This window comes from Amblyraja radiata, chromosome 3, assembly GCF_010909765.2.
Source record: "Amblyraja radiata isolate CabotCenter1 chromosome 3, sAmbRad1.1.pri, whole genome shotgun sequence".
Lineage (NCBI taxonomy): Eukaryota > Metazoa > Chordata > Chondrichthyes > Rajiformes > Rajidae > Amblyraja > Amblyraja radiata.
Window position 1 is genome coordinate 8,594,064 of NC_045958.1, and position 22,869 is coordinate 8,616,932.

Genomic DNA, 22,869 nt, shown 5'->3' on the forward strand with positions numbered 1-22,869 from the left:
ATATGAAAGGGTTCCACTAATCATATCGGAGTGGGTGTAATGTAATGTAAGTGACTGTTCCTTTCCCCTCCTCCATATACTCATCTCCTAACGTTGATTCATCCAGGTCCATTTGAATATCAACGTTTCCAAAAATAACAGAGAAAAAATATACTGTGTTTCTGTATTTTTTTTAACTGGTGCGATAACCTCACAATTTACATGTAGCATCCCATTAGCCCTGTGGTTGCCCAATCACTCAGTCTGGCCATATGCAGCCAAAGCCACTATGCCTCCATCACTGTTTCATTCCCAGCAAGATTCATGTTATTAGCAAACTGATAAATCTTGCATTTGTTCCCCCGAGGAAAAATCGTTGATGTAAGCCGTGAATAGCTGGAGTTAAGCACTGATCTTTATCATACCCGAAAGGTTGAAGCCTGTCGACCTGATAATGACTAATTTATTCCAAATCCTTGTCTCCTATGTGATAATCAGCTCCCAGACCACCGTGGTACATATCTGCCAATTCCATACCCTCTTTAAAGAAAAAGACACAAAGTGCTGGAATGACTCAGCGGGTCAGGCAGCATCTCTGAAGAACATGGATAGGTGGTTTACGGGGTCAGGACCCTTCTTCAGACAGTGTGAAGCAGGGTCCCAACCCAAAACGTCACCAATTCATGTTTCCGCAGAGATGCTGCCTGACCCACTCAGTTACTCCAGCACTTTGTGGCTTTTTTTGTAAACCTGCATCTGCATTTCCATTGTTCACACAGCCTCCGAAATCAAACATTTTCAAAGCCGTTTGAAAAATCAACAAGAATAACATATCTGCTGCTCTCCCCTTATTTACTCTCCTGCATACATACTTGAAGAATTCCAAGCATCGTCAAAAATAATTTCCCTTTCATATTTGCTCTTGAAGAGGAATGGAGTAAACAGTTGACTTTCTTGAAAGCAATACGTGTGAGATGCAAGGAACAAGGAACTGCAGAGTCTGAAGAAGGGTTTCGGCCCGAAACGTTACCTATTTCCTTCGCTCCATAGTTGCTGCTGCACCCGCTGAGTTTCTCCAGCATTTTTGTGTACCAAGGAACTGCAGATGCTGGTTTACACAAGAAATCCTATGTTATCTGGAGATGCTGCCTCGCCCGCAGATTACTCCGGCATTTTGTTATGGAGTAACTCAGCAGGTCAGGCAGCAACTCTGGAGAAAATGAATAGGTGACTTTTCAGGTCCGACGCCTCTTCAGCAGACTAAAGGAGGGTCCTAACCCAAAACATTACCAATCTGTTGCTATAAACCAGCATCTGGTGTTCTTTCTTATCACTCAAGATAGGCACAAAAAGCTGGAGTAACTCAGTGGGTCGGACAGCATCTCTGGAGAAAAGGAATAGGTGACGTTTCGGGACCCTTCTTCAGACTGGTTCTTATCACACTTTGTGTTATGTTTACCTGAGTGGCTGTGAGTGCAGCATTCAGAGTTCCCCCTGAATGTAATGCCACACACTATGAAGACTGCTGAGGTTTCCAAAATACAATCAGAAATGAATAGCATAATAAATGCTGTGTTGCAGGTTATTTTTGCCTCTTGATTAATAATATTTCACAGGATGCAGGGAGTAGTTTGTTCCACTGACTCTATGCTTCCCCCAGGATCTCTTATTCTCCACTGGGACTTTAAAATAGAGAAACGAGGGACTACAGGAGATGGTACAAAGGATAAAGGGGAAATCCTTTAGGACCGAGATGAGAAAAACATTTTTCACACAGAGAGGGGTGTATCTCTGGAACTCTCTGCCACATAAGGTAGTCGAGGCCAGTTCATTGGCTATATTTAAGAGGGAGTTAGATGTGGCCCTTGTGGCTAAAGGGATCAGGGGGTATGGAGAGAAGGCAGGTATAGGATACTGAGTTGGATGATCAGCCATGATCATATTGAATGGCGGTGCACCTATTTTCTATGTTTCTATGTATCATAAGGTCATGTGATGGGAGTGGAATTAGGCCATTCGGCCCATCACGTCTATTCCCCCATTCAATCATGGCTGATCTATCTCTCCCTCCTAACCCCATTCTCCTGCCTTCTCCCCATAACCCTGACACCCGTACGATTCAAGAATCTATCTATCCCTGCCTTCAAAATATCTACTGACTTGGTCTCCATGGACCACAACCTCCTGTAGCAATCAATGAATTCCACAGATTCACCACCCTTCTTGAGCAAAACTCGAAGGGCTGGAAGAACTCAGCGGGTCAGGCAGCGCATGGGGAGGGAGTCTGAAGAAGGGTCCCGACCTGAAACGAACGGCACCGATCCAAAGATGCTGCCTGGCCCTCTGAGCTACTCCAGCAAGCTGCGTCCTTTCGTGTATTAACTAGTATCTGCCCGTTCTTGTTTCTGCACGCCAATGTCGCTGCACTGAGAGGCACTTTACAGTCTGAAGAAGGGGCTCCACCCAATCTTTCTCTCCAGAGATGCTGCCTGTCCTGCTGAGTTACCGCACCTGTCGTTCCCACCTCCACTTTACAGTCAGCTTGTTTATAAACTCTATGCTGCGAGAGCACAGTGACTTACCCGACCCAATCAGCAAGTACTTGTGTTTAAAGTATCGCAGTTGCTGAGGGTAATCCTCAGATCGGTTAGAATCGGATGAATTGCTGCTGTTCTTCCACTGCACGTACGCCTCGCCTTTGGCGTGGATTTTCAACACTCTCACTTCGGTCCTATTCGTGATCTCCATCACAATGCGCCCGGAGATCCATTCCCCGCAAGAGTAGGTCGGGCGGTCGTAGACGATCGATAAAGTCTTCACTCTGCCCATGACTGCGGTCCGTGCAGAGAGAGACTGTCCCGGGACCTCTCCCTTTGCTGAGCGGCGAGCAGAAGACAAGACTTGCGATGATCAATGCAACGGTTTTCGTGCCTTGCCTCTTCCCGTTGAAGCTTGCGGGGCAAACTGCCAAGACTAGCTTGCCTGCACTTAAATCCTGCTTCCGTCCTGAGCAAAGTGAATTACTCAGTAGTAATATGATCTCGCAAAACCCGTAGAGACTTTCAGTCCTAGCTCTCCATCCGTGAAAACAACGGCTTCTCCCTGGGCTTAAAGCGATTTGGACCTTTTCCACCCAAGATTCAAGATTCAATTTAATTGTCACATGTACCAATTAAGGTACAGTGAAATATGAGTTACCATACAGCCATATTAAGTGAAAAACAATGATACACACATAAAATAAAATGTAACATAAACATCCACCACAGTGGAATCCACATTCCTCACTGTGATGGAAGGTAATAAAGTTCAGTCATCTTCCTCCTTTGTTCACACGTGGTCGGGGCTTCTGAACCCCCCGCATTCGCCGCTGCCGACTGTCCGATGTCCGAGCCCTCGCGTCGGGATGATGGAAACTCCGGGGTCGGGACGGATTGGAACACTCCGCGGCATGGAGCTCCCGAGTCGGCTTCTTCTTACCGGAGACCGCGGGCTTCAAGGTATTAAAGTCCACAGGCCCCGCGGTTGGAGGAGCTCTCCACAGTCCTCGGCAAAGGATCGCAGCTCCCGATGTTAAATATGTTACCCGATGTCAAGCCGCACACACGGCTTGAAGCACCGGGCCAGTCTTCAGGAAAGGCCGCACCTCTCCACGTTGTTAGGCCTTGGGGGGGGAAACGGAGATTCGATACGGAGAAAATTTGAATCTCCGTCGAGGAAAGTGATTGAAAAAAAGTTTGCCAGAATTCCCCCCCCCCCCCCCCACCTCCCACCCCCCCACACACACATAGAACAGACCAAGAAACATTAAAACATACTTTTAAAACATACTTAAAATAATAAAAACCGAGAGCGGACAAACAGACTGTTGGCGAGGCAGCCGCCTCGATGACACCACCCAGTGTCACCCATATTCCTCCTTTCGGATTTACATTTCTCTCCTCCACTTTCCATATTGACACCCGTTTGTCTATTGAGGGAGTGCAGCGTAGGTTTACAAGGTTAATTCCCGGGATGGCGGGACTGCCATATGCTGAGAGAATGGAACGGCTGGGCTGGTACACTCTGGAGTTTAGAAGGATGAGAGGAGATCTTATTGAAACATATAAGATTGTCAAGGGTTTGGACACACTAGAGGGAGGAAACATGTTCCCGATGTTGGGGGATCCAGGACCATGGGCCACAGTTTAAGAATAAGGGGTAAGCCATTTAGAACGGAGACGAGGAAACACTTTTTCTCACAGACTGTGTGAGTCTGTGAAATTCTCTGTCTCAGAGGGCGGTGGAGGCCGGTTCTCTAGATACTTTCAAGAGAGAGTTAGATAGGGCTCTTAAAGATAGCAGAGTCAGGGGATACGGGGAGAAGGCAGGAACGGGGTACCGATTGGGAATGATCAGCAATGATCACATTGAAAGGCAGTGCTGGCTCGAAGGGCCGAATGGCCTACTCCTGCACCTATTGTCTATAACCTCACAATTTCCATATAGCATCCCATTAGCCCTGTGGTTGCCTAATCACTCAGTCTGGCCATATGCAGCCAAAGCCACTATGCCTCCATCACTGTTTCATTCCCAGCAAGATTCATGTTATTAGCAAACTGATAAATCTTGTATTTGGTCCTCTGAGGAAAGATCGTTGATGTAAGCCGTGAATAGCTGGAGTTAAGCACTGATCTTAACATACCCGAAAGGTTGAAGCCTGTCAACCTGATAATGACTCATTTATTCCAACTCCTTGTCTCCTATGTGACAATCAGCTCACAGACCACACTAGTATATATCTGCCAATTCCATACCCTCTTTAAAAGAAAGACACAAAGTGCTGAAATGACTCAGCGGGTCAGGCAGCATCTCTGAAGAACATGGATGGGTGATTTACGGGTAAGGACCCTTCTTCAGGCTCGGCTTGTACTCGCTAGAATTTAGGAGATTGAGGGGGGATCTTATAGAAACTTACAAAATTCTTAAGGGGTTGGACAGGCTAGATGCAGGAAGATTGTTCCCGGTGTTGGGGAAGTCCAGGACAAGGGGTCACAGCTGAAGGATAGAGGGGAAATCTTTTAGTACCGAGATGAGAAAAACTTTTTTCACACAGGGAGTGGTGAATCTTTGGAACTCTCTGCCACAGAAGGTAGTTGAGGCCAGTTCATTGGCTATATTTAAGAGGGAGTTAGATGTGGCCCTTGTGGCTAAAGGGATCAGGGGGTATGGAGAGAGGGAAGGTACGGGATACTGAGTTGGATGATCAGCCATGATCATATTGAAGGGTGCAGGCTCGAAGGGACGAATGGCCTACTCCTGCACCTATTTTCTATGTTTCAGACAGTGTGAAGAAGGGTCCCAACATAAAACATCACTAATTCATGTTTCCGCAGAGATGCTGCCTGACCCACTCAGTTACTCCAGCACATTGTGTCTTTTATTGTAAACCTGCATCTGCATTTCTGGCATTTTGTTATGGAGTAACTCAGCAGGTCAGGCAGCAACATTGGAGAAAATGAATAGGTGACTTTTCAGGTCAGAACGCCTCTTCAGCAGACTAAAGGAGGGTGCTGACCCAAAATATCTCCAATCTTTGGGTATGAACCAGCATTTGGTGTTCTTTCTTATCACGCAAGATAGAAACAAAACGCTGGAGTAACTCAGTGGGTCAGAAAAAAAATCAGAAATGAATATCATAATAAATGCTGTGTTACAAGTTATTTTTGCCTCTTGATTAATAATATTTCACAGGATGTAGGGAGTAGTTTGTTCCACTGACTCTATGTTTCTCCCAGGATTTCTTATTCTCCACTGGGACTTTAAAATAGAGACTCGAGGGACCACAGAAGGTTGAATTAAAAGGTCATAAGTGATGGGAGTGGAAATGGCAATTCGGCCCATCATGTCTTTTCCCCCATTCAATCATGGCTGATCTATCTCTCCCTCCTAACACCATTCTCCTGCCTTCTCCCCATAACCCTGACACCCGTACGATTCAAGAATCTATCTATCTCTGCTTTAAAAATATCTATTGACTTGGTCTCCACGGACCACAACCTCCTGTAGTAATCAATGAATTCCACAGATTCACCACCCTTCTTGAGCAAAACTCGAAGGGCTGGAAGAACTCAGCGGGTCAGGCAGCGCATGGGGAGAGAGTCTGAAGAAGGGTCCCGACCCGAAACATTTCCTAACCATTCTCTCTATACAGAAGCTGCCTGACGAGCTGAAATCCTCCAGCACGTCGTGTTTTGCAACAGTGGTGCTAGGTATAGCAATGTTACAAAACATACTTGTACTGCCTGTATGAGGCGGACTTCCTCGGGCTGCTAGCTGCTGATGAAAAATCGATCTGACTCCCGTTCGCTCTACATTTAAATAAAAAATTCACTGGAAAATTTAATATTTGGATTAAAATAAAAAGCGACTTTGAGCGCCCTCAACGCCTACGACGGGATGGATCGCAAGAATGGGACAAAACAAAGGGTAAGACGTTTATTTTACATATAATCTTGCTTCTTCGGATGGCTTTAATCTAATTTTACGTTGCGAAAATGTTATTTGGGCCTAATACAAACCGGCAGTGTTTTTCCTGCCGATATGGAGTTCAAATTCACCGCAACCGCAACGTTCCAATCGATCGCGTTCCAGAAGCAAGATGGTTAAAATGCCAATTTTTTTTGGACAATCATGTCATAAGCCGTCCAAATTGTCTATATTTTGTGTTATTCTCTCTCCATGATCAATATTTTTAAACTAAATATTCATAACAGTTTGAGTCACATGTATTGTGCAAAAAAACAACAATTTTGATTATATTTTGAGAGGATGTTTCTGGATTAATTTATGGGAATTAAACATTAAATACCTTCCATCTGGCATATAAATTTGTGACAGTGAGATTTAAAAATCATGTTATATTGTGAATTCCCGTGTGAATGGGATTAGTTTGTAATTTGGATGCTTGGGCTAGTTAAAAAGATTATCCTTTTTATTAAGAAATGGAATCTACAGGACATTCTTAATGGGAAAGTAGTGGGCAGAAAGGCATGTCATGTGTGGTTTGAAGAGCAAAAACCTGTAGTTTACAATGCCAACATTGAAAAGTTGATGAAAAACAAGGTGTACAGAGTTGCTTATTGGTTACAATCTGAGGAATATGATGATGCTACTGATTATGATATGCCAATGTACCAGCTAGCAACTGATCTTCTCCATAAAGACTTGGTCTATTGCTAGAAATTGTAATTTATGTACCTATCTGTTATAGACTTACAGCATATAATACAATAATATTAAAGTTCTGATCTTGAGAATATCACATTTTTGAATTTTCAAGGCAGTCTGGGTGTTTATTACTATTTCTGTCACAAGTCAATTTTGTAATTAGCTACAATTAGGTAATTAAATAATGATATGCTTTAATTTCAGGTCATCCAAGTAAGATTATGTTTCAGAATGCTTCAATCTATAATAACTGAAAATGTCATTAAGTTCTCTTAATTTTTAAGAAAGTTATGGGCTTTTGACTGTCCTCGATCACAGCTTTTGTGTTAAGTCAATGGAAAAGCAATAGGGAACAAGATGCTAATTTCCGAGCATGAAAATGGCCATAACTTTTTTTAATACTGAAGATATGAAAGTGAATTAGGTGTCAAATTAAACTTCTTGTTATGCTTTATCTGATGGGATAAATTGCAGACTTGATTTTTTTAAATCTCAACATGTTGTAACATTGCTACTTAGGTATGGCCCCACCCATAACAAGATGGGACATGGGGGTTTTGTCATTCCACAAACCACAATTTCCGCCAGCAGTGAGGGGAAAAAATGTAACAACAGGTATAAAGTTTACCCGTTTGTCGAGCGTTATACACGGATAAACTTTATACCTGTGGCAAGGCGGCAGGGAGAACTCGCTGCATTTGTGTCATGTTACAGGTAGACGGGACAGGTGAGCTCTGTCTGAAGAAGGGTCCCGACCCGAAACGAGCGGCACCGATCCATGCTCTCCAGAGATGCTGCCTGACCCGCTGAGCTACTCCAGCACTCTGCGTCCTTTCGTGTATTAACCAGTATCTATCTGCCCGTTCTTGTTCCTACACGCCAATGTCGCTGCACTGAGAGGCACTTTACAGTCTGAAGAAATTACTCCACCCATTCTTGGTTTATTGGTCTTCCAAAATATTCCAAATGGAATTTAAACTGGAGGTGGTGAAGGGAGGGCTTAAGGCAGAAAGGGTTATTGGGAAGGAAGAGCTACTTTAAATGTAGTTGCATTCTTTCTCTCTAGAGATGCTGCATGTCCCGCTGTTACTCCAGCATTGTGTGTCTATCTTCGGTGTAAACCGGCATCTGTAGTTTCCCTCCTACACTGACTTTACAGTCGGTTTGTTTATCAACTCTCTGCAACTGGAGGGCACAGTTTGACTTACCCGGGTCAATCAGCAAGTACTTGTGTTTGAAGTATCGCAGTTGCTGAGTGTAACTCTCAGATTCCTGAGAATCGGATGAATGCTTCGTCTCGGTCCAGTGCACGTACGCCTCGCCTTTGGCGTGGATTTTCAACGCTTTCACTTCGGTCCTATCCGTGAGCTCCACTACAATGCGCCCGGAGACCCATTCCCCGCAGGAGTAGGTAGGGCGGTCGTACACGATCGATACAGCCTTCACTCTGCCCATAGCTGTGGCCACAGTGCACAGACAGAGAGAGAGAGAGAGAGAGAGACTGTCCCGGGACCTCTCCCTCCGCCGAGTGGCGAACAGTAGACAAGATTTAGGATGATCAAGTTCAAGTTCAAGTTCAAGTTCAAGTTAGTTTATTGTCATGTGTCCCTGTATAGGACAATGAAATTCTTGCTTTGCTTAAGCACACAGAAAATAGTAGGCATTTACTACAAAACAGATAAATGTGTCCATATACCATGATATAAATATATACACACATGAATAAATAAACTGATAGTGCAAATAACAGAAAGTGGTTGGTAATAATCAGAGTTTTGTCCGAGCCAGGTTTAATAGCCTGATGGCTGAGGGGAAGTAACTATTCCTGAACCTGGTTGTTGCAGTCTTCAGGCTCCTGTACCTTCTACCTGAAGGTAGCAGGGAGATGAGTGTGTGGCCCGGATGGTGTGGGTCTTTCATGATACTGCCAGCCTTTTTGAGGCAGCGACTGCGATAGATCCCCTCGATGGAAGGAAGGTCAGAGCCGATGATGGACTGGGCAGTGTTTACTACTTTTTGTAGTCTTTTCCTTTCCAGGGCGCTCAAATTGCCGAACCAAGCCACGATGCAACCGGTCAGCATGCTCTCGACTGTGCACCTGTAGAAATTAGAGAGAGTCTTCCTTGACAATCCGACTCTCCGTAATCTTCTCAGGAAGTAGAGGCGCTGATGTGCTTTTTTGATGATTGCATTAGTGTTCTCGGACCAGGAAAGATCTTCAGAGATGTGCACGCCCAGGAATTTGAAGCTCTTGACCCTTTCAACCATCGACCCGTTGATATAAATGGGGCTGTGGGTCCCCCTCCTACTCCTTCCAAAGTCCACAATCAGTTCCTTGGTTTTGCTGGTGTTGAGGGCCAGGTTATTGCGCTGGCACCATATGGACAGTTGCTCGATCTCTCTTCTGTACTCTGACTCATCCCCATCAGTGATACGCCCCACAATAGTGGTGTCGTCAGCGAACTTGATGATGGAGTTCGCACTGTGGTTCGCTACGCAGTCATGGGTATAGAGTGAGTACAGCAGGGGGCTGAGCACGCAGCCTTGAGGTGCTCCCGTGCTGATTGTTATTGAGGCTGACACATTTCCACCAATACGAACAGACTGTGGTCTGTGGACGAGGAAGTCGAGGATCCAGTTGCAGAGGGATGCGCAGAGACCCAGTTCTGCGAGTTTGGTAACCAGTTTGGAGGGGATGATTGTGTTAAATGCCGAGCTGTAATCAATGAATAACAGCCTGACATATGAGTTTTTGTTGTCCAAGTGGTCCAGTGCGGAGTGGAGGGCCAGCGAGATCGCATCCACCGTTGATCTGTTGTGGCGGTACGCGAACTGCAGTGGGTCCAGGTTTTTGTCGATGTAGGAGTTGATTTGCTCCATGATCAACCTCTCAAAGCACTTCATCACCACTGCCGTTAGTGCCACTGGTCGATAGTCATTGAGGCATGTCACCTTACTCTTCTTGGGCACCGGTATAATTGATGCCCTTTTAAAGCAGGTGGGGACCTCAGACCTCAGAAGTGAGAGATTGAAAATGTCCGTAAAAACTCCTGCCAGTTGGTCCGCACAGGTTTTTAGAACACGGCCGGGTATACCATCAGGACCAGGTGCTTTTCGGGGGTTCACCCCTCTGAAGGATTTCCTGACATCGGCCTCTGTGACTGAGACTGAAATGCCATCGCAGCGAATGGGGGATCGGGAAGGCACATCAGTATTCTCCCTGTCAAAGCGTGCGTAAAATGCATTGAGCTCGTCAGGGAGTGATGTTACACCGGCATTCGAGCTGCCTCCTGGTTTTGCCTTGTAGGAGGTGATTGCATTCAGACCCTGCCACAGCTGCCGAACATCTGTCTCGTCCTCCAGTTTGGAGCAGAAGTCCCTTTTGGCCTTTCTGATGGCCTTACCAAGGTCGTATCTGGTCTTCATGTAGGCCACTGTATCATCGGAGGTGAATGCCCTGTGTCTGGACTTCAGGAGAGTGCGGATCTCAAAGTTCATCCAAGGTTTCTGATTGGGAAACACTCGGAAGGTTTTTGTAGGGATGCAGTCCTCCACACATTTCTTTATGAAGTCTGTAACGACTGTGGCGTATTCGTTCAAGTCCGTTGCCGAGTCCTTGAACATTGCCCAGTCTACAGACTCCAAACAGTCCTGGAGTTGTTCTTCTGCCCCCCCCGACCAGCTCTGTGCTGTCCTCACTTCTGGGGGTGCGCTCTTTAATTGCTGCTTGTAGGCAGGAAGAAGCAGCACCGCGGTATGGTCGGATTTACCGAAATGAGGGCGAGGGATAGAACGATAGGCATTCTTGATGGTGGTGTAGCAGTGGTCGAGGGTGTTTGGTCCTCTGGTGCAGCAGGAGACATGTTGGTGGAAGTTGGGGAGTGATTTCTTGAGGTTCTTGGGGAGTGATTTCTTGAGGTTCGCCTTATTGAAGTCCCCATCAATGCCTCGCCTCCACCCTGTTGAAGCTTTCGGGGCAAACTGCCAAGAATGGCTTGCCTGCATCGGCCTGGGCGACCAGGGGAAGTATTCAGTAGTAATAAGATTTCGCAAACCCGTAGAGACTTTCAGTCCCAGCTCTCTGTCCGCGAAAGCACCGACTTCTCCCTGTGTTTAAATTGATTTAGACCACTTTCTGTTTTTCCGTTCCCCTTCCACCCAACATTCAAGATTCAATTTAATTGTCACATGTACCAATTAAGGTACAGTGAAACCTGATGTTGCCATACAGCCATACCAAGTGAAAAAACAATAATACACACAGCCACAGAAAATAAAATTTAACATAAACATCCACCACAGTGGAATCCACATTCCTCACTGTGATGGAAGGTATTAACGTTCAATCATCTGTCTCCTTTGTTCACCCTGGTCGGGGCTGTTGAACCCTCCGCATTCGCCGCTGCCGATGGTCCAATGTCCGAGCCCTTGCGTCGGGATGATGGGAACACCGGGGTCGGGACGGATTGGAACACTCCGCGGCATGGAAAGCAAATATGTTGTTTCCCTACAAAATCCCAGAGCGCGTGTGATCTTGTAGGGAAGTGAGAGCACTTTGATTGTTTTTACAGATGGATCTAAAGATCCAGTTAGTGGGAGAGCTGGGTTTGGAGTGTATGTGGAGCAGCTGGGTTGAAGATTGGCCGGCGCATTTCTGATGGAAGCTCTGTTCTCACGACTGAATTAATGGCAATTCAATGGGCTCTATGGTGGATTGAGGAAGCCAGTTTTAGTGAAGTCATTATCTGTTCTGATTCTGCAGCTGCTCTTGAAACTTTAATCCATCCAGGAGGAAAATGGCGCCGGTGAGACGGCAGCCTGTCGCGAGCAGCTGTGTGTAGTGTTTATTTATTTAGTATTATATAGGATTATTAGTGTGTATGCTTAGTTAGTATTTTAGTAGACTATATATAAGTGTTATAGCTACAACTAGTGCGTGTTGTTGAGTTCGTAAGCAAGACTTAACTATACTTTCTGGAGGAACGGGAGTGGAGTGGAAATATGTGCCTGATATCGGCCAGACGGGCGGAGCAAACTGCCGTGATATATACCCGTCAGGAACTGCTAAGCCTGGTACAAGGCTCAATATTCGGAACTCGACATGACATATCGAGGGAACTCTTACGGAGGAGACATCGGGGAACGCGTGAGGGAGTGAAGAGAAACAAGAGGAGGTTGACGAGAACATGGAGAGAGACTTTTAAACCAGCCCTTCCATCTATCACCATGGGAAATGTTCGCTGTCTAACGAACAAACTAGACGAATTAGAAACCCTGGTCAGGTACCAGAAAGTGTACCGGGAGAGCAGCATTGTTAGCTTGACAGAGACGTGGCTGACGGAAAACACGCCCGATTCTTTGATCAGTTTCACCGGCTTCAGGTCGATACGTGCGGACAGGGACACCGGAGCGAGCGGTAAGCAGAAAGGTGGGGGGCTTTTACTGCTCGTCAATAACAAGTGGTGTAACCCTAATCACGCTACTATCAAAGAACGGATATGCAACAAGGACATTGAACTCTTAGCGGTTAGTTTAAGACCTTATTACCTACCCAGGGAGTTCACTGTGGTGGTAGCCATTGTTGTTTATATTCCTCCATCTGCCAAGGCGGAAGTCGCGTGTGACGTGCTGCACACCACTATAGCGGGACTCCAGTCCAAGTACCCAGAGGCGTTCATTGTTGTGTCTGGAGATTATAACCATGTCTGTCTCTCTAAGACTTTGCCCACCTTTAAACAGTATATTGACTGTACAACCAGAGGTGATAAAACACTGGACCTCTTGTATGCAAATGTCAAAAATGCATACAAATGTACTGCACTGCCCCCTCTTGGTCGATCAGACCACGACATGTTACATCTCTCTCCCTCCTACACACCAGCTGCCAAGAGGTTGCCTGTCACCATCAGAACATCAAGAGACTGGTATCCTGAGGCAGATGAAGCCCTGAGGTATTGTTTTGAGACAACAGATTGGGATGCGTTCTGTGAGGAGTATGGGGAAGACATTGACGGCCTAACAGAATGCATTACCCATTACATCAATTTCTGTTATGATGACATCATGCCACCCAGGGTAATTCGTTGCTACCCCAATAACAAACCCTGGATTACCAGCAGCCTGAAGGCCTTACTAAATGAGAAGAAAAAGGCTTTCAGGGAGGGCGACAGGAATAAAATCAAAGAACTTCAAAAGGAACTGAAGGTGAGGATTAAGGAGGGGAAAGAAGCCTATAGGTTCAAATTAGAACGACAGCTGCAGCAAGATGGTGTGAAGCAGGTATGGGCTGGAATGCGAAAGATCACGGGCATGAAGCAGAACGGTGGTACACTGCCTGATGGTGAACAGGGTCTGGCTGATGATCTGAATAGATTCTTCAACAGATTCGACGGCTCCACACCACCCCAGCCTCCCCCACCTGGTCTGCTGACCATTGCTGCTTCCTCTCCACCTCCCATCCCTCTCTCCATCACTCCTGAGATGTCACCTGTACGGAGTCCCCTCTTTCCACCTCCCACTCCACCGGCAGCCCCACACATGACTCTTTATACTGCTCAGGTCAAGGTGATGCTGGACAGACTGAAGCCAGGGAAGGCAGTGGGGCCTGATGACACCAGCCCAAGGCTACTGAAGACTTGCTCTTCAGAGCTGTGTGGTATTTTAACACACCTGTTCAACCTGAGCTTACGTCTACAGAGGGTTCCAAGGCTGTGGAAAACATCTTGCCTGGTACCTGTCCCAAAGAAGACCCATCCCACTCTCCACAATGACTACAGACCAGTAGCGCTCACTTCTCACATAATGAAGACATTTGAGAGACTTGTCCTTTCCTACATCAGGACTAGTGTGTCAAATCACATGGATCCTTTGCAGTTTGCGTATCAGCCTAACATCAGTGTCGATGATGCCCTCATTTACATGCTGCAGAGGGTGTACACACATTTGGACACTGCTGATGCATCTGTAAGGATTACTTTTTTTGACTTTTCAAGCGCCTTCAACACTATTCAGCCCCGACTGCTAGGGGAGAAGATGGAGAAGATGAAAGTGGATCCATCACTGGTACTGTGGTGTTTGGATTACCTTTCCCTCAGACCACAGTACGTGCGCCTACAGAACAGTGTCTCGGGCACCATCTTGAGCAGCACAGGGGCTCCACAAGGAACTGTGCTGGCTCCGTTCCTGTTTACCATCTACACAGCGGATCTCCAATGGAACACCAACAACTGCTTTTTGCAGAAGTATTCGGATGATACAGCTGTTGTCGGCCTCATTAAAGGGGGCAATGAGGAGGAATACAGAGACATTATAAGTAACTTTGTGGAGTGGAGCGCACACAATAATCTCCATCTCAACACCAAAAAAACAAAGGAGATAGTGGTGGACTTTAGGAGGGGGAGGAGGAGGACTCAAGCAACGCCGATCAACATTAAGGACACTGAGGTGGAGGTGGTTGCTAATCACAGGTACCTTGGGGTGCAGCTTGACAGTGAGCTGAACTGGAAGTGTCATATGGAGGCGGTGTACAGGAGGGGACAAAGCCGACTGTATTTTTTAAGGAGGCTGAGGTCTTTTAATATCTGCCAACCCCTACTGTGCAGTGTCTACCATTCAGTGGTGGCCAGTGCTCTGTTCTTTGCTGTGGCCTGTTGGGGAGATGGCGCCCGTATAGCGGATAAAAACAGATTGGACAAACTAATTAGGAAGGCCGGCTCAGTGGTCGGGGCTGAGCAACGAACGGTCCAGCAGGTGGCAGAGGCCAGAACTTTAAATAAACTAGGTTCCATAATGACAAACCCCACTCACCCACTCCATGCCCTGAAGGTGATCAAGAGCAGTATCTTCAGCCAGAGGCTGATTGCACCAATGTGCAAAACGGAGAGATACAGGAAGTCCTGTTTACCAGCTGCTATAAGACTTTTTAATGAGCATAAATAACTGCACTTTTTTTAAATTAATTGTATTTTAACTTGTATTTTAACGTATTTTAACTTGTTATGTATGAAAGCGTGGTGTTATGTTATGTTTGTCTTGAAGCTGTCGTGGCAAATAATTTCCTGAAAAGGATTATTAAAGGAATATTCTATTCTATTCTATTTAAGAGCAGGGAAATCTAAAGCTCGTCCTGACATTCTAAATGAAATCATGAGTGTGTTTTCTAGAATTGGGTTTGCGTGTAACATCACTTTTTGCTGGGTTCCCGGGCATGCTGGGGTGAGGGGGAATGAGCAGGTGGACCTCATAGCAAAGGAGAGTTTAAGAAGAGAAATAGATATCCATGTATTATTGGGGAGAGTGGAACTGAGAGAAATAATTAAAGAGGGCTTAACAAAAGAATGGCAGAGAGGATGGGAAATGGAAGTCAGGGGTAGACACTACTTTTCTATACAATCTGAAGTTAGGAAAATATGTTTCTGTACATCTTTGTCCCGTAGGGACTCAGTTAAACTGTGTAGATTGAGGTTGGGACACTGTGGGTTAAATTACTATTTGTGCATTGTAGGGAAACATGTTTCTGGCTTGTGTGAATGTGGGAGTAATGAGACAGTTAAGCATGTTTTCCTAGAATGTAAAAAGTACAGGGTAGAAAGAGAAGTATTGTTTGTTAGACTGACAGGACTTGGAGTTGAGGCTTTTTCTGTTTCATCTTTGTTTGGACACAGTGAGAAACATCAACTGATATCCAGGGCTGTTCTTCAATTCCTGCAAGTTACAGGACTGTATGTAAGGATTTAGTTCAAACTTTGACCTGTGGAGGGCAGTAATACGCTTAGCAGCGTCTACACTGCCGGAATCCTACAAGAAGAAGAAGCAGAAGAAGATACCACGCACAACTCCATACCCCATCCGCGCTTCACCATGCCACCGTCCCGCGCGGCCCACAAGATACCCGTGCCAAGGACACGTAAGTGGGACTGGGCCTTAACAGGCCAACGTGGCTGAGTTCTGAAGAACATAAATGCAAGTAGTGAGTCAACCACTGCCATCTATCCATCTCAAACACCCTACAAGGGCCATGGTATGTTTGCCTTTGTCAGTCGGGGCATTGAGTACAAGAGACTGGAAATCATGCTGCAACTTTATAAAAGATTGGTTAGGCCACATTTGGAGTATTGTGTGCAGTTCCGATCACAATATTACAGGAAGGAGGTGGAGGCTTTGGAGAATGTGCATAAGATGTTTACTTGTATACCACAACCAGAGAGCAGTGCTGAACTACTATCTTCCTCATTGGTGACCCTCCGACTATCCTTGATCGGACTTTGCTGGCTTTACCTTGTACTAAACGTTATTCCATTATAATGTATCTACACACTAAATGGCTCGATTGTAATCATGTATTGTTTTTCTGCTGACTGGTTCGCATGCAACAAAAGCTTTTCACTGTACCTTGGTAGACGTGATAATAAACTAAACTGTAGGAATATCGATCACATTTATCACAATCATACAGACAAGATAGTTTAACTTGGCAACAAATTTCAGACCTCGGACTGACAATCAAGTGCCATTGTATCGTTTTATGTTCGGCACAGATAATATGGGCTGAAGGGCCTGTTCATGTCCTATACTGTTCTCATTTAGAATGTGGAAGGGTTGAAAGCACAGCTACTCTTGAACAAAGCACATACAACAGGCCTGCCATGAATATGGTAATAAGATATGTTAATTGAAACAAGTATATTCAGAACAGAACACTGATTAAGAAATATAACAAAGCAAGGATTGAATCATACAATGCATCATGTCACGGAAGCAAATAAATTCTTGGAATCATAAATAGAACTATTAAGAGTAAAGCTGGGTAATTATACCCTCCCTGGATGACATTTACAGGGCCCGATGTTTGTGCCGGGCCACAAACATCAAACAGGACTCATCCCACCCGACCAACCACCTTTTCACTCTGCTGCCCTCTGGGAGGCGATACAGGTGTCTGAAGGCCCGCACTTGTAGACTAATTCACAGTTTCTACCCACGTGCCATAAAAGAACTAAACTCAAATAGATAACACTGCGGGCAACACAACACTATTCGTGGGGCAATAAAATGCACAATATTTTTTATATTTCTATTGTTAGGTTATCCACTTTGGTGGCAAAAACAGGAAATGTGAGGTTATCCACTTTGGTGGCAAAAACAGGAGAGTAGACTATTATCTGAATGGTGGCCGATTAGGAAAGGGGGAGATGCAACGAGACCTGGGTGTCATGGTACACCAGTCATTGAAAGTAGGCATGCAGATGCAGCAGGCAGTGAAGAAAGCAAATAGTACGTTAGGATTCATAGCAAAATAATTTGAGTATAAGAGCAGGGAGGTTCTACTGCAGTTGTACAGGGTCTTGGTGAGACTACACCTGGAGTATTGCGTACAGTTTTGGTCTCCTAATCTGAGGAAAGACATTCTTGCCATAGAGGGAGTACAGAGAACGTTCACCAGACTGATTCCTGGGATGTCAGGACTTTCATATGAAGAAAGACTGGATAGACTCGGCTTGTACATGCTAGAATTTAGAAGATTGAGGGGGGATCTTATAGAAACTTACAAAATTCTTAAGGGGTTGGACAGGCTAGATGCAGGAAGATTATTCCCAATGTTGGGGAAGTCTAGAACTAGGGTCACAGTTTAAGGATAAGAAGGAAATCTTTTAGGACCGAGATGAGAAAATCATTTTTTACACAGAGTGGTGAATCTGTGGAATTCTCTGCCACAGAAGGTAGTTGAGGCCAGTTCATTGGCTATATTTAAGAGGGAGTTAGATGTGGCCCTTGTGGCTAAAGGGATCAGGGGGTATGGAGAGAAGGCAGGGATGGGATACTGAGTTGGATGATCAGCCATGATCATATTGAATGGCGGTGCAGGCTCGAAGGGTCGACAACCTCCTGTAGCAATCAATGAATTCCACAGATTCACCACCCTTCTTGAGCAAAACTCGAAGGGCTGGAAGAACTCAGCGGGTCAGGCAGCGCATGGGGAGAGAGTCTGAAGAAGGGTCCCGACCCGAAACATTTCCTAACCATTCTCTCTATACAGAAGCTGCCTGACGAGCTGAAATCCTCCAGCACGTCGTGTTTTGCAACAGTGGTGCTAGGTGTAGCAATGTTACAAAACATACAGCGCTGCAGTTCTGCCACTGGCTGTATGCGCGGCTTTGCCGCCTTTGAGGAAGGGGGGGCGGGATTAATATGCCGTTTTGTACTGCCTGTATGAGGCGGACTTCCTCGGGCTGCTAGCTGCTGATGAAAAATCGATCTGACTCACGTTCGCTCTGCATTTAAATAAAAAGATTATATGTAAAATAAAAAATTCACTGGAAAATTTAATATTTGGATTAAAATAAAAAGCGACTTTGAGCGCCCTCAACGCCTACGACGGGATGGATCGCAAGAATGGGGCAAAACAAAGGGTAAGACGTTTATTTTACATATAATCTTGCTTCTTCGGATGGCTTTAATCTAATTTTACGTTGCGAAAATGTTATTTGGGCCTAATACAAACCGGCAGTGTTTTTCCTGCCGATATGGAGTTCAAATTCACCGCAACCGCAACGTTCCAATCGATCGCGTTCCAGAAGCAAGATGGTTAAAATGCCAATTTTTTTTGGACAATCATGTCATAAGCCGTCCAAATTGTCTATATTTTGTGTTATTCTCTCTCCATGATCATTATTTTTAAACTAAATATTCACAACAGTTTGAGTCACATGTATTGTGCAAAAAAACAACAATTTTGATTATATTTCGAGAGGATGTTTCTGGATTAATTTATGGGAATTAAACATTAAATACCTTCCATCTGGCATATAAATTTGTGACAGTGAGATTTAAAAATCATGTTATATTGTGAATTCCCGTGTGAATGGGATTAGTTTGTAATTTGGATACTTAGGCTAGTTAAAAAGATTATCCTTTTATTAAGAAATGGAATCTACAGGACATTCTTAATGGGAAAGTAGTGGGCAGAAAGGCATGTCATTGAATTGAATTGAATTTCCTTTATTGTCATTCAGACCTTTCAATCTGAACGAAATTTCGTGCCTGCAGTCATACATATAATAATACAATAATAGACAACAGAACAGACAGTAAACACAAATTAACATCCACCACAGTGAGTCCACCAGGCACCTCCTCACTGTGATGGAGGCAAAAATCTTAGGGCTGCAGTCTCTTCCCTCCTCTTCTCCCTCTGCGCTGAGGCGATACCCCACCGGGCGATGGTAAGTCAGTCCCGCGGTTCACCGAAACCCGCAAACGGGCCGGTTCAAACACCACGGCCCGGGGTGGTCGAAGCTGCCGCCCTCCAGTCCAGCGGACGCAGCTGTTGACGGAAGTGCACTGGCCCGCGGCCGAACCCCGGACTCAGGCCACCGCCGCCAGAACGCCGTCTCAGCCACCGGAGCACCGTTCCAGCCCCGAGCTGGGTTACCCTCACGTGAGCGTCTCAGCCCCGCGCCAGGCCGCCCTCACGGGAGCACCGTTTCCCTCGGGCTGGGCCGCCCCGACGGGAGCGCCGTTACCCTCGGGCTGGGCTGCCCACACGGGAGCGTCTCAGCCCCTCACGGGAGCGCCGTTCCAGCCCCGAGCTGGGCCGCCCTCGCGGGAGCGAGCCCAGGGCGAGCCCTGACAGGCTGCCTCTGGAGCCTCGAGGTCACCAGCTCCGCCATTAGGCCTCAGCGCAGACGGAGGCAGAGAAGGGGGATACGACAAAAAAGTCGCATTCTCCCGAAGGGAGAGACAGCAAGCCCTGTTTCAACCCCCCACCCCACCCCCCACATAAACACAACCTAAAAAAACAAAAACTTAGCTAGACAAAACGGAAAAAACAACACAATAAAGTAAAAACAAATGGACTGCAGGCGAGCCGCAGCCGTTCACCAGCGCTGTCACTTCCGGAGTGTGGTTTGCGTGGTTTGAAGAGCAAAAACTTGTAGTTTACAATGCCAAAATTGAAAAGTTGATGAAAAACAAGGTGTACAGAGTTGCTTATTGGTTACAATCTGAGGAGTATGACGATGCTACTGATTATGATATGCCAATGTACCAGCTAGCAACGGATCTTCTCCATAAAGACTTGGTCTATTGCTAGAAATTGTAATTTATGTACCTATCTGTTACAGACTTACCAGCATATTGTACAATAATATTAAAGTTCTGATCTTGAGAATATCACATTTTTGAATTTTCAAGGCAGTCTGGGTGTTTATTACTATTTCCGTCACAACGGTCCATTTTGTAATTAGCTACAATTAGGGAATGTGGAACAAGATGCTAATTTCCAAGTATGAAAATGGCCATAACTTTTTTTTAATACTGAAGATATGAAAGTGAATTAGGTGTCAAATTAAACTTCTTTTTATGCTTTCTCTGATGGGATAAATTGCAGACTTGATTTTTAAAATCTCAACATGTTGTAACATTGCTACTTAGATATGGCCCTACCCATAACAAGACGGGACATGGGGCTTTGTCAGTCCACGGGGAGAACTCGCTGCCTTTGTGTCAGGTTACAGGTAGACGGGACAGGTGAGCTCTGTCTGAAGAAGGGTCCCGACCCGAAACGAACGGCACCGATCCATGCTCTCCAGAGATGCTGCCTGACCCGCTGAGCTACTCCAGCACTCTGCGTCCTTTCGTGTATTAACCAGTATCTATCTGCCCGTTCTTGTTCCTACACGCCAATGTCGCTGCACTGAGAGGCACTTTACAGTCTGAAGAAATTACTCCACCCATTCTTGGTTTCTGGTCCTCCAAAATATTCCAAATGGAATTTAAACTGGAGGTGGTGAAGGGAGGGCTTAAGCCAGAAAGGGTTATTGGGAAGGAAGAGCTACTTTAAATTTAGTTGCATTCTTTCTCTCTAGAAATGCTGCCTGTCCCGCTGAATTACTCTAGCATTGTGTGTCTATCTTCGGTGTAAACCGGCATCTGTAGTTTCCCTCCTACACTGACTTTACAGTCGGTTTGTTAATCAACTCTCTGCAACTGGAGGGCACAGTTTGACTTACTTGGGTCAATCAGCAAGTACTTGTGTTTGAAGTATCGCAGTCGCTGAGTGTAACTCTCAGGTTGCCGAGAATCGGATAAATTGTTCCTCTCGATCCAGTGCGCGTACGCCTCGCCTTTGGCGTGGATTTTCAACGCTTTCACTTCGGTCCTACCCTTGATCTCCACTACAATGCGCCCGGAGACCCATTCCCTGCAGGAGTAGGTAGGGCGGTCGTACACGATCGATACAGCCTTCACTCTGCCCATAGCTGTGGCCACAGTGCACAGAGAGAGAAAGAGAGAGAGAGAGACTGTCCCGGGACCTCTCTCTCCGCCGAGTGGCGAACAGAAGACAAGACTTAGGATGATCAATGCCTCGCCTCCACCCTGTTGAAGCTTTCGGAGCAAACTGCGAAGAATGGCTTGCCTGCACCGGCGTGGGCGACCAGCGGAAGTATTCAGTAGTAATAAGATTTCGCCAAAACCCGTAGAGACTTTCAGTCCCAGCTCTCTGTCCGCGAACGCACCGCCTTCTCCCTGGGCTTAAATTAATTTCGACCACTTCCTGTGTTTCCGTTCCCCTTCCAGCCAACATTCAAGATTCAATTTAATTGTCACATGTACCAATTAAGGTACAGTGAAACCTGATGTTGCCATACAGCCATACCAAGTGAAAAAACAATAATACACACAGCCACAGAAAATAAAATTTAACATAAACATCCACCACAGTGGAATCCACATTCCTCACTGTGATGGAAGGTATTAACGTTCAATCATCTGTCTCCTTTGTTCACCCTGGTCGGGGCTGTTGAACCCTCAGCATTCGCCGCTGCCGACGGTCCAATATCCGAGCCCTCGCGTCGGGATGATGGGAACCCCGGGGTCGGGACGGATTGGAACACATGGAAAGCAAAGATGTTGTTTCCCTACAAAATCCCAGAGCGCGCACAACTCCATACCCCATCCGCGCTTCACCGTGCCACCGTCCCGCACGGCCCACAAGATACCCGTGCCAAGGACACGTAAGTGGGGCTGGGGATTAACAGGCCAACGTGGCTGAGTTCTGAAGAACATAAATGCAAGTAGTGAGTGAACCACTGCCATCTATCTACCTCAAACACCCCACAAGGGCCATGGTATGTTTGCCTTTGTCAGTCGGGGCATTGAGTATAAGAGACTGGAAATCATGCTGCAACTTTATAAAAGATTGGTTAGGCCACATTTGGAGTATTGTGTGCAGTTCCGATCACAATATTACAGGAAGGAGGTGGAGGCTTTGGAGAATGTGCATAAGATGTTTACAGTGAAAAAAGTTTACAGTGAAAAAAGCCCAGCAGAGACTGTACTTCATCAGGTTGCTCAGAAAAGCTGGTCTGCACTGTCGCCCTCTCACCCAGGTCTACAAAGGACTGATAGAGAGCATCCTCACCACAGGCATCACGGTGTGGTATGGAAACACCACACAGATAGAGAGGAAGGCTCTGCAAAGAGTCATAAAGACTGCAGAGAGGATCATCAGAACTGAACTCCCCTCCATGGACACAATCTACACACAGCGCTGTCAAAAAAGAGCAGAGAGAATCATCAGACACACTACATCCAGCTCACTCCCTGCTCAAACACAAAAACTGCACATACAACCTCAGGCACAGACGAGCGGACAGTATCGCCACAAATAGAACACGCTTT

The 22,869-nt window shown here is 45.9% G+C and overlaps 1 protein-coding gene across 5 annotated transcripts in view; it reads right to left on the bottom strand.

The window, feature by feature from the left end:
- LOC116970777 (arrestin domain-containing protein 3-like) overlaps nucleotides 1–22,869 on the bottom strand; it is an 82,981-nt gene that overhangs the window by 32,857 nt on the left and 27,255 nt on the right. The window contains exons 1-2 of one of the 5 annotated variants that reach the window (XM_033017276.1): nucleotides 8,702–8,715; nucleotides 2,562–2,844 (exon numbers count right to left, since the gene is read on the bottom strand). The exons of 3 other annotated variants lie outside the window; for them this stretch is intronic. In XM_033017276.1, coding sequence (XP_032873167.1) covers nucleotides 2,562–2,808 — 247 coding nt within the window. In that variant the 5' untranslated portion in view covers nucleotides 2,809–2,844; nucleotides 8,702–8,715. Of the gene's footprint in view, nucleotides 1–2,561; nucleotides 2,845–8,396; nucleotides 8,730–22,869 lie in introns of those variants that run through there. One more of the 5 variants, XM_033017277.1, reaches the window with a different exon arrangement.